The sequence below is a fragment of the Clinocottus analis genome, unplaced genomic scaffold (genome assembly GCF_023055335.1).
Source record: "Clinocottus analis isolate CAN_PGR_092001 unplaced genomic scaffold, fCliAna1.0.p SCAF_17, whole genome shotgun sequence".
In the NCBI taxonomy this organism is placed as follows: domain Eukaryota; kingdom Metazoa; phylum Chordata; class Actinopteri; order Perciformes; family Cottidae; genus Clinocottus; species Clinocottus analis.
Window position 1 is genome coordinate 17,869,805 of NW_027175898.1, and position 12,500 is coordinate 17,882,304.

The 12,500-nt window shown below is 50.2% G+C and overlaps 2 protein-coding genes across 2 annotated transcripts in view; one reads left to right on the top strand and one right to left on the bottom strand.

Annotated features, from left to right (window-relative positions):
- Positions 1–4,489, bottom strand: part of LOC137787869 (uncharacterized) — a 5,313-nt gene extending 824 nt beyond the window's left edge. The window contains exons 1-5 of the mRNA XM_068580606.1: positions 4,246–4,489; positions 775–1,110; positions 533–589; positions 270–370; positions 38–110 (exon numbers count right to left, since the gene is read on the bottom strand). Coding sequence (XP_068436707.1) covers positions 38–110; positions 270–370; positions 533–589; positions 775–1,110; positions 4,246–4,489 — 811 coding nt within the window. The remainder of the gene's footprint in view (positions 1–37; positions 111–269; positions 371–532; positions 590–774; positions 1,111–4,245) is intronic.
- Positions 4,490–8,783: 4,294 nt separating this feature from the next.
- Positions 8,784–12,500, top strand: part of LOC137787648 (alpha-1A adrenergic receptor-like) — a 5,119-nt gene continuing 1,402 nt past the window's right edge. Inside the window, exons 1-4 of the mRNA XM_068580307.1 lie at positions 8,784–9,348; positions 9,660–9,911; positions 10,663–11,056; positions 11,833–11,954. Coding sequence (XP_068436408.1) covers positions 9,052–9,348; positions 9,660–9,911; positions 10,663–11,056; positions 11,833–11,954 — 1,065 coding nt within the window. The 5' untranslated portion in view covers positions 8,784–9,051. The remainder of the gene's footprint in view (positions 9,349–9,659; positions 9,912–10,662; positions 11,057–11,832; positions 11,955–12,500) is intronic.

Sequence of the window (12,500 nt, forward strand, 5' to 3'; positions counted from 1 at the left end):
AGGAAACAAGATGACATGAGGTCATGTGACCGCTCACCGACGATGAGGACCGCTGCTGTGGCCAAAGACACAGACCCGACCAGAACCAGAACCAGAACCAGACTGCTACCCTGAGACACACACACACACACACACACACACACACACACACACACACACACACACACACACACAGGAAGCTGGAGGATAGTTGTCTTTCTACTTCCTGGTTCTTGATAACATGACCTTTGACCTCAATGTTGTGTTTGTGTGACAGCGTTGTTGTTTACGTTGTTGTTTACGTTGTTTACCTCCTCCTCTCTTCCTCTCAGCTCGGCCGTGACGCCGCTGGAGGAGGAAGTGCCGCGGCGCCGGGTGGAGGTCACATGACCTGCAGGACCAGGAAGTGAAAGCAGATGTTTGAGTCAGCGGCTCGACGGCGTCATGTGACCTCATGAAGTGGTGAAGTTCACTTCACCACTTCACCACGACAGGAAACATCTGCTGCCCAACACGAGGTCTGCAGGTGAGTGCAGGCGAAGCGTCGGCTCACCTGTTGACGGCTCGCTAGCCGTCTCCCAGGGCAACGCTGACGATGTCGTGTGTGGAGCTGGAACACAGGAGAGGTGAGGAAGAGTGTGAGGAAGAGTGAGGAAGAGTGTGAGGAAGAGTGTGGTGAAGAGAGTGAGGAAGAGTGTGAGGAAGAGTGTGAGGAAGAGAGTGAGGAAGAGTGTGGTGAAGAGAGTGAGGAAGAGTGTGAGGAAGAGTGTGAGGAAGAGCATCTCCTGTCATCACCGTCCTCCACCAGCAGCTCCACGTGTGTCTTCAGGTCGTTGAACCATCCCGGTACCGTCACCCTGCAGCCGTAGCTTCCGGCGTCGGCCCGCGAGAGGTTCCTGATGGTCAGCGTGGCGTCGCCGCGCCGCACGGCGACGAGCAGCCGGAAGCGGCCGGTTCCCTCCTGCTCCTGCCGCCCGTCGTCGGACACCAGCGAGCCGCCGCAGCCCGAGGCGGGGAGGCGGCCTCGGGCCCAGCAGACCGGCAGCGGCCCGTGGAGGCCGGCGTCGTAACGGCAGGACAGAGCCACGGCGCCGCCGGCTCGGCCCACCACCACGCCGCCGCCGCCGCCGACTGTGGGACGCAGACACACGACGTCAAAACCTCGACCCGACCGCACCGGCAGAAGGAAACAAGAGACGACAAGGACACAAGGACACAAGAGACGACAAGGACACAAGAGACGACAAGGACACAAGGACACAAGAGACGACAAGGACACAAGGACACAAGAGACGACAAGGACACAAGAGACGACAAGGACACAAGGACACAAGAGACGACAAGGACACAAGGGCACAAGAGACGACAAGGACACAAGAGACGACAAGGACACAAGGACACAAGAGACGACAAGGACACAAGAGACGACAAGGACACAAGGACACAAGAGACGACAAGGACACAAGGACACAAGAGACGACAAGGACACAAGAGACGACAAGGACACAAGGACACAAGAGACGACAAGGACACAAGGACACAAGAGACGACAAGGACACAAGAGACGACAAGGACACAAGGACACAAGAGACGACAAGGACACAAGAGACGACAAGGACACAAGGACACAAGAGACGACAAGGACACAAGAGACGACAAGGACACAAGGACACAAGAGACGACAAGGACACAAGAGACGACAAGGACACAAGAGACGACAAGGACACAAGGACACAAGAGACGACAAGGACACAAGAGACGACAAGGACACAAGAGACGACAAGGACACAAGGACACAAGGACAGAGGCCTAGAGTTGTTGAGGGTCGTTGTTGTTTCAATGAGATGAAGCGATGCTATAAGACAGTTGATCTTATTGTGTTCAGAAGATATGAACCAACAACCTCTCCGGGGCTCAACATGTGGATAACTTGACATCGTTCATGGAGCCAACATTCAAACACTAGTTCAGCTCTTCGTTCTTCAGGCTCTGTGAAAGTGGAACTCCCCAAAAGAGACAGAAGTGACAAAAACACCACAATGTGTGTGACCGAGGAGACACAGATTCCTCTCATCTGACTCTGATTTAGAAAAAGTACAAAAACATTAAAAAAACATTTAGTTTTCTACAAATCTGCATTAAAAGCCGCACATAAGCGAGAGCGATGAAGTGAGTCTACGTCACCTGAGAGGAGAGCGAGGAGCAGAGCGACCTTCATCACGAACACGCCGACTCGCTCTGAGTCACTGAGAGCACTTCCTCTCAGAGGGCACAGCATGCTGGGAGTCGAGCCCACGACCTCCAACCAGCTCCAACCAGCTCCAACTAGCTTTAAACCAGCTTTAACCAGCTTTAACTAGCTCCAACCAGCTTTAACCAGCTTTAAACCAGCTTTAACCAGCTTTAACCAGCGTTAAACCAGCTTTAACTAGCTCCAACCAGCTTTAACCAGCTTTAAACCAGCTTTAACCAGCTTTAAACCAGCTTTAACCAGCTTTAAACCAGCTTTAACCAGCTCCAGGACGCTGCTGGGAGACCAAAAGAGACATTCATAAAACCTGAGAAACATCAAGACATTTTATTACTGGTTTCTATCAGGGACAAACTAATGTTGAACATCATGTGATAAAACATCATGTGATAAAACATCATGTGATAAAACATAACACACATAATAAACATCACGTAAAGAATATAGTTCAGAACTTTGTGCCTCTTTCATATTTTCCTGCTGAAAATGAACTCATGGTTCACTGTGAAGGCAGAATGTGATTATTTGCCACCACAGCAGACTCCTGATCTACAACGTAAACATGTGGTCAGCGCATGACTTCCTGTCGGGCCGTGACATGGTCAGCTTCCTGTGGTCAGCTTCCTGTGGTCAGCTTCCTGTGGTCAGCTTCCTGTGGTCAGCTTGCTGTGGTCCTCTTCTCTGACTTCTGAAATTCAGAACATATTTTTAAAAGCCAGTAAATATTAGAACGACGACCAACTGAGTCTCGTTTGAAGCAGCAGCGCCGCCTGCTGGCTGCAGGACGTCACATGAAGAGAACACAGCAGTCAACGGGTTCAGCCTGCAGTACCACTTGTGGCCACATAGAGTGCGTCCAAAGATGGGGGCGCTGTTTTTATGTATTATCAAAAGACAGTAGTTTTTTTTTTTTTTTTTTAAATTAAAAACTGATCCTTCAAAGAGTTGTATTCATGCTTCATAATGTATTAATACATCATGATGTATGTGCACTTCATGATGTATTTATACTCCCAGCAGGAGGAATGTGATTAGAGAGGAATGAGAAACTAAATCATCTCAGAGGAGACGAGAGTCCAAGAACAACTGACCTCTGACCCACTTCAACTTTATTATTAGGAGAGAGGAGACGAGGAGAGAGGAGTGAGGGGCGAGAAGAGGAGAAAGGAGAGAGGAGAGGAGAGAGGAGACGATGTTAGCTTATAATACATCCCTTTAGCTCCTTATGATCAATAATTCTGTTCGCTATCGCTCATAATAGCTCCTGTTAGCTCCTGTTAGCTTCTAATTACTGATGTTGGCGACCAGGAGATCCATTTAGCTCATTTTAGCTTCTGTTAGCTCACTTTAGTGCTTAATTTACTTAATTATTAAATTTGGCGCATAACGCACACAACCAATATGTGTGTGTGTGTGTGTGTGTGTGTGTGTGTGTGTGTGTGTGTGTGTGTGTGTGTGTGTGTGTGTGTGCGTGCATGAGTGTATAAAGTATAAAAGCCTCTTGTCAGAAGCACTTAGAGCTCCGGCTGCTGAGAGCACTTTAACTTCTTTAACCTCTAAACATGAAGATCTGATCTGCTGCCGACTAAACATCGTAAAGATGAAGCAACGTGGAGACACCAGAACATCACTGTGTCACCTTTCACTGTGTCACCTTTCACTGTGTCACCTTTCACTGTGTCACCTTTCACTGTGTCACCTTTCACTGTCATCTTTAACTGTGTCACCTTTCACTGTGTCACGTTTCACTGTGTCACCTTTCACTGTGTCACCTTTCACTGTCATCTTTAATTGTGTCATCTTTAACTGTGCCATCTTTCACTGTGTCATCTTTCATTGTGTCATCTTTAACTGTGTCATCTTTAACTGTGTCATCTTCCACTGTGTCATCTTTCACTGTGTCATCTTTAACTGTGCCATCTTTCACTGTGTCATCTTTCACTGTGTCACCTTTCACTGTCATCTTTAACTGTGTCATCTTTCACTGTGTCACCTTTCATTGTGTCACCTTTCACTGTCATCTTTCACTGTGTCATCTTTCACTGTGTCATCTTTCACTGTGTCATCTTTAACTGTGTCATATTTCACTGTGTGATCTTTCACTGTGCCATCTTTCACTGTGTCATCTTTCACTGTGTCACCTTTCACTGTATCACCTTTCACTGTGTCATCTTTATCTGTGTCATATTTCACTGTGTGATCTTTCACTGTGTCATCTTTCACTGTGTCATCTTTCACTGTGTCACCTTTCACTGTCATCTTTATCTGTGTCATATTTCACTGTGTGATCTTTCACTGTGTCACCTTTCACTGTCATCTTTCACTTGTCTACGTCCTCATCCACGTCCTCATCTACATCCTCGTCTTCGTCTACGTCCTCATTGACATCCTCGTCCACGTCCTTCTCTTTGTCCTCGTCTTCGTCCACGTCTACGTCCTCGTCTTCCTCCACGTCCTCATCCTTGGCCACGTCCTCGTCCTCGTTCTCCTCCACGTCCTCATCCCACGTCCTCGTCTTCATCCATGTCCTCGTCCTCATCCTCATCCTTGTCCACGTCCTCGTCTACGTCCACGTCCTCGTCCACGTCCACGTCCACGTCCTCGTCTACGTCCTCGTCCTCGTCTACGTCCTCGTCCTCGTCTAGGTCCTCGTCTACGTCCTCGTCTTTGTTCACGTCCTCGTCTACGTCCTCGTCCACGTCCTGGTCTACGTCCTCGTCCACGTACTCGTCCCCGTCCACCTCCTCGTCCACGTCCTCGTCTAGGTCCTCGTCTACGTCCACCTCCTCGTCCACGTCCTCGTCTACGTCCCCGTCCACCTCCTCGTCCACGTCCTCGTCTAGGTCCTCGTCTACGTCCTCGTCCCCGTCCACCTCCTCGTCCACGTCCTCGTCTAGGTCCTCGTCTACGTCCTCGTCCACGTCCTCGTCTACGCCCTCGTCCTCCTGCACGTCCTCGTCTTCGTCCACGTCCTCGTCCTCGTCCTCATCTTTGTCCACGTCCTCATCAACGTCCTCGTCCCCGTCCTCGTCCTCGTCTACGTCCTCGTCTACATCCTCGTCCTCGTCCTCGTCTACGTCCTCGTCCACGTCCTCGTCCTCGTCCTCGTCCACGTCCTCGTCTACGTCCACGTCCTCGTCTACGTCCACATCCTCGTCCTCGCCCTCGCCCTCGCCCTCGTCCTCGTCCTCGTCGACGTCCTCGTCTACGTCTGCGTCCTCGTCTACGTCGTCGTCGTCGTCCACGTCCTCGTCTACGTCCTCATCCTCGTCCTCGTCTACATCCTCGTCCTCGTCCTCGTCTACGTCCTCGTCCACCTCCTCGTCCTCGTCCTCGTCCACGTCCTCGTCTACGTCCACGTCCTCGTCTACGTCCACATCCTCGTGCACGTCCTCGTCCTCGTCCACGTCCTCGTCTACGTCCTCGTCTACGTCCACGTCCTCGTCCTCATCCTCATCCTCGTCCACGTCATCGTCCACGTCCTTGTCTAGGTCCTCATCTAGGTCCACGTCCTCGTCTACGTCCTCATCCTCGTCCACTTCCTCGTCTACGTCCTCGTCTACGTCCACGTCCTCATCCACGTCCTCGTCTACGTCCTCGTCCACGTCCTCCTCCACGTCCTCCTCCACGTCCTCGTCTACGTCCACATCCTCGTCCACGTCTACGTCCTGGTCTACGTCCTGGTCCACGACCTGGTCCTCGTCCTCCTCCACATCCTCGTCCACCTCCTCGTCTACGTCCTCGTCCACGTCTTCGTCCACGTCCTCGTCCACGTCTACGTCCTGGTCGACGTCCTGGTCCATGTCCTCGCCCTCCTCCACGTCCTCGTCCCACGTCCTCGTCCACATCCTCGTCCACGTCCTCGTCTACGTCCTCGTCCTCATCCTCATCCTCGTCCACATCATCGTCCACGTCCTTGTCTAAGTCCTCATCTAGGTCCACGTCCTCGTCTACGTCCTCATCCACGTCCTCGTCTACGTCCTCATCCTCGTCCACGTCCTCGTCTACGTCCTCGTCTACGTCCACGTCCTCGTCCACGTCCTCGTCTACGTCCACGTCCTCGTCCACGTCTACGTCCTGGTCTACGTCCTGGTCCACGACCTGGTCTACGTCCTCGTCCTCCTCCACGTCCTCGTCCACGTCCTCGTCTTCGTCCACGTCTACGTCTACGTCCTGGTCCACGTCCTGGTCCACGTCCTCGCCCTCCTCCACGTCCTCGTCCCACGTCCTCGTCTACGTCCTCGTCCACGTCCTCGTCTACGTTCTCGTCTTTGTCCTCATCTTCTTCTTCGTCCGCGTCCTCGTCTTTGTCTTCGTCCTCGTAGAAGAAGAGATGAAAAATGGACACTGTTGTAAAGTTCTGAAAAGTCTTAACAGAGAATAAAAATAGTCTGAAGGAGTCATAAATACAGAGTGTATGTGTGTGTGTGTGTGTGTGTGTGGGGGGGTTCCTGTTCCAGGTCTTTTTAAGGAAGAATAAACATTTAGATGATTCATCATGTGCTTCAGAGTCCAGCTGGAGCTCATCTTCATCATCCTGAGCTCCACCTGCTGATCTTCATCATCATCTTCATCACTAATCAGCTTTACTTCCTCATATTATCCTGTTATGCGTGTTGATCCGAAAGTCGTCGTCTTCTTCTTCTTCTTCTTCTTCTTCTTCTTCTTCTTCTTCTTCTTCTTCTTCTTCTTCTTCTTCTTCTTCTTCTTCTTCTTCTTCTTCTTCTTGTCTGTGTACAGTGTGTGTACTTGTACTACATGAGAGTACTTTGTGTCTTCAGGGTTCTGTGTGTACAGACTGCTTGTCGTCGTGCTTCTGCGTTCCGTGTGTTTGGTGTCAGATGTCCAGAGAGATGAAGTACAGGAAGCTCCCGGCCAGGCTGAGTGACATCATCCGCCGCTGACGACATCACCTTTTACCATTGATGACATCATCATGTTGTGACTCGTGTGCTCGTTTAGAGGAATCTTTAAGTGAAGAAAAGAAAGATGAAACTAAACTTATGAAACCACAAAACAGCAAAATAACAATAAAACATCAACAAACAACTTTAAACAAAACAATGTAACTTAAGTATTAATGTACGTATTTATTTAAAGTATGCATGAAGTAAAATGGAGTATTTCAGTACATCAGTGACAGCCGTTGGTGGGTCATGATCATAACTCATGTTCCTCTTACAGGGAACATTCCCGTCTGCAGTTCGGCTCTGAAATGCAGAGAAAGTCCATAAAAAGAGAAATGAGTGAAGTGATGAAGGTGGAGGTCGTGACCTCTGGAATGTTCCTCTGCTTTTAGCCGGCTCGAGGTCGCGGGGTCGCGGGGTCGCGGCGAGGAGCAAGCGCGTCGCTGACGTTTTAACGTTCATTCCTCCACTTCACTGTTTTTAGAGAACCCAACCCAGAAGAACTGGTTCCTCCGCCAGATAAATCACCCGGTTCTGCTCCTTCTATGGAAGCTGCTCTCTGCTGCCGGAGGTCAAAGGTCACGGAGCCAGATCCCACCAGCGGGCCGTGAGTGTGTGTGTGTGTGTGTGAATGCGTGTGTGTGTCTCTGAGCGTGTGTATGTGTGTCTGTGTGTGTGTGTGTGAGTCTGTGTGTGGGAGTGTGTGTGTCAGCTTACCATAGAGACATAGGGAACACGTTAGCTTAGCATAGAGACTGGTGTGAACATGTTAGCTTAGCATAGAGACTGGTGGGAACACGTTAGCTTAGCGTAGAGACTGGTGGGAACATGTTAGCTTAGCATAGAGACTGGTGGGAACACGTTAGCTTAGCGTAGAGACTGGTGGGAACACGTTAGCTTAGCGTAGAGACTGGTGGGAACACGTTAGCTTAGCATAGAGACTGGTGGAAACACATTAGCTTAGCATGTGTGTGTGTGTGTAGAGGACCAGTGAGTTCCTCTGATGAATCCGGTTCTACGTGTTCCTCCCTTCAGGTCGTGAGAACCTGAAGTTTCAACACAGAACCTGCTGTTTGTGTTGAGGATTATAGGCAAGGTCACACACACACACACACACACACACACACGCACACACACATATTGTTACATAGTGCATCTAAACTACCCAAAGTTATTGAACATATTTATTTGTATTAACAAAAACAAAGCAGATGAAATGTATGTTGGTTCTGCGAGAGACAAAGAAGCAGAACCTGAAATAGAACCTGAAGCAGAACCTGAAATAGAACCTGAAATAGAACATGAGATGATGAAATAAACTTTATAGTATTCTGTCCATGTGATTGGTGGCTACGCCCCCTGAGGATCTGCACTCTGATTGGCTGCTGGCCTCCATGTTGACCTCTCATTCATAATGTTTTATGCCTTAAATCATGAATTCCTTTCATGTTCTGACCTCTGATCCCAGAGTCAAGGTCAAACTAATTGATCTACCGTATCACCTGGAAACTAAATATAATCATCGAGAGAGAGAGAGAGAGAGAGAGAGAGAGAGAGAGAGAGAGAGAGAGAGAGAGAGAGAGAGAGAGAGAGAGAGAGAGAGAGAGGAGCTTTATCTCTCTTCACTACAAACTTTCCCACATGAAGCACTTGGCCCATAAAAGGACTCGGGGCTCGTCGGCCGGATCCTGGCGCATCTAACCCGAAGAGGAGCTCCCGCGGCCGGCAGACGGCTGGCCGACGACCCGCTGACCCGAGCTGACCCGAGCTGACCCGAACCTCCACCTGCTGCTGCCGCCCGAGCGCTTTGCTTTATCCGGACTTTACCGAGAGTCGCTCGTTAGAGCCGAGCTGCTGTTCGTTTTAAAGTTAAGTGTTTTAAAGTTAAACATTTAACGTCTTAAACGCGTCACGATGAGTCTGTGGACCAACGGCTCCTCCGAGGACCTGTACGCCGGGACTCAGCCGCCGCCGACGGGCTCCAACTTCACCTCCAACTGCACCGCCCCGCTGGACCTGCGCCGCGCGGTGCCGGTGGGCATGGTGCTCGCCTCCTTCATCGCGGTCGCCATCGTGGGGAACATCCTGGTCATCCTGTCGGTGGTTTGTAACCGACACCTACGCACCCCGACCAACTACTTCATCATCAACCTGGCCATCGCAGACCTGCTGCTGGGCACCACCGTGCTGCCGGTGTCCGCCACGCTGGAGGTCAGTGACGCGGGATCACGTGACCGATCCATCCGTTTAGACGGAACCATCAGAAACTAAAAGATAAAACTTCTGTTTCAGACTCAATAAACATTATTATCATATTGATTCATAGAAGAACTCACTAAATGTATCAATAGTGTTCAACATTATTATAGGTAATAGATCTAAAATATAACAATAATGTAATATAATATATACATGTCAGAAATTAGAAATTCAGAAAGAAGATATATGTCAACAAGTCAACATGTTGTAAACAGGTTCTGCATCACTAGTGGTTCTCCTGTGTGGTTCTACTGGTTCCCCAGGTTCTGGACCGCTGGGTGTTTGGCCGTGTGTTCTGTGACGTGTGGGCGGCGGTGGACGTTCTGTGCTGCACGGCCTCCATCATGTCTCTGTGCGCCATCTCCATCGAGCGCTACGTGGGCGTTCGCTACCCGCTGCAGTACCCGAGCATCGTGACGGAGAACCGGGCGCTGCTGGCCATGCTGGCCGTGTGGGTTCTGTCCACGGTGATCTCCATCGGGCCGTTGCTGGGCTGGAAGCAGCCGCCCTCGCAGGTACGCTCACTACCCAGCATGCAAATGGGGAGCAAGGGAGACTCTGCTCATCCTGTGTGAACCAGTAGGAACCAGTGGGAGGTAACCAGTAGCAGGTAACCAGTAGTAGGTAACCAGTGGGAGGTAACCAGTGGGAGGTAAACAGTGGGCGGTAACCAGTGGGAGGTAACCAGTGGGTGGTAACCAGTGGGTGGTAACCAGTGGGTGGTAACCAGTGGGAGGTGACCAGTGGGCGGTAACCAGTGGGAGGTAAGCAGTAGTAGGTAACCAGTGGGAGGTAACCAGTAGGAAGTAACCAGTGGGTGGTACCCAGTAGTAGTTAACCAGTGGGGGGTAACCAGTGGGAGGTAACCAGTAGCAGGTAACCAGTAGCAGGTAACCAGTAGGAGGTAACCAGTAGCAGGTAACCAGTAGCAGGTAACCAGTGGGTGGTAACCAGTAGGAAGTAACCAGTGGGTGGTACCCAGTAGTAGTTAACCAGTGGGAGGTAACCAGTAGCAGGTAACCAGTAGCAGGTAACCAGTGGGAGGTAACCAGTGGGAGGTAACCGGTGGGAGGTAACCAGCGAGCGGTAACCAGTGGGGGGTAACCAGTAGTAGGTAACTCGTGGGAGGTAACCAGTAGTAGGTAACCAGTGGGAGATAACCAGTGGGAGGTAACCGGTGGGAGGTAACCAGTCGGGGGTAACCAGTAGTAGGTAACTCGTGGGAGGTAACCAGCTGGCGGTAACCAGTGTGACTCCTCCCCTCAGGACGACTCGGTGTGCCTCATCACGGAGGAACCGTTCTACGCGCTGTTCTCCTCTCTGGGTTCCTTCTACATCCCGCTGGCCGTCATCCTCTTCATGTACTGGCGCGTCTACGTCGTCGCCAAGCGCACCACCAGGAACCTGGAGGCCGGCGTGATGAAGGAGCGGCTGCAGGACTCCAACGAGCTCACTATGAGGATCCACCGCCGCGGCCGGCCGGCCCCGCCCCCCGGCCCCGCCCCGCGGGCTGCGGGGGGCGGGGCTTCGGCCGCCCGCAGTGCGCTCAGCCTCAAGCTGCTGAAGTTCTCCAGAGAGAAGAAGGCGGCCAAGACGTTGGGCGTCGTGGTGGGAATGTTCGTGCTCTGCTGGATGCCCTTCTTCCTGGCGCTGCCGCTCGGTACGTCACCTGATGCATGAAGTACATGTAGTACTCTACCCTGCCCTACACCTATCAGTACTCTATACTGTACATCTTAAGTACTTTATACTGTACTACATCTCAGGTACATGTAGTACTTTATACTTTACTACATTTCAGGTACATGTAGTACTTTATACTGTACTACATCTCAGGTACATGTAGTACTTTATGCAGTACTGCACTACTAGACGGGAAGTCATGATGGTTTCTGCAGGACAGTGGTGCATCATGGGAAGCCGTGATGCTCTTCATATATAGTCATCCTGCAGCTTGAGGCGCTGGATGGCCTTACAAGTCCACGCTCAGGGAGAAATAACACTCAGTTATCTCGAGTACATCAAAAACCTCATCCCCCATAATCCCCCGTGATCCTCTGAAAACCTCCAACATGCTGCACGTCACTCCTTCTGTGATCTGAGTACAGAGGAGAGGAGACAAGGAGAGAGAAGAGGAGACAAGTGTTGGGACTTTACCATGTCAAAGGAAACAAAGGAAAGAGACCTGACAACTCATTGGACGAGGGAAACCACATCGCTGACAGCTCATTGGACGAGGGAAACCACATCGCTGACAGCTCATTGGACGAGGGCCATCGGCCCTGCAAGAAGTCCCTGTGACTCAGCCATGGCATCATCAAGGCTCTTTAAACCTGTGATGTTAAAGTGTGTGTGTGTGTGTGTGTGTGTGTGTGTGTGTGTGTGTGTGTGTGTGTGTGTGTGTGTGTGTGTGTGTGTGTGTGTGTGTGTGTTCAGGCTCCATCAACAGTAACCTTCGTCCTCCTGAAACTTTCTTCAAAGTGATCTTCTGGCTCGGATACTTCAACAGCTGCCTGAACCCCATCATCTACCCCTGTTACAGCCGGGAGTTCAAGCAGGTACTACTACACTACTAGTACTACTATACTACTACAAGTGCTACTATACTACAATACTACTGTACCACTACACTACTAGTACTACTGTACTACTATACTACTAGTACTACTGTACTACTATACTACTAGTACTACTGTACTACTGTACGACAAGTACTACTATACTACTACACTACTAGTACTACTATATTACTACAAGTACTACTATATTACTACAAGTACTACTATAATACTATACTAATAGTACTAATGTACTACTATACTACTAGTACTACTGTACTACTATACTACTACACTACTAGTACTACTATACTACTGTACTACTACACCACTATACTACTATACTACTGTACTACTAATACTACTGTACTACAATACTACTACACTACTAGTACTACTGTACTACTATACTACTAGTACTACTATACTACTAGTACTACTGCACTACTATACGACTAGTACTACTACTACTACTACTACTACTACTGTACTACTATACTACTAGTACTACTGTACTACAATACTACTAGCACTACTATACTACTA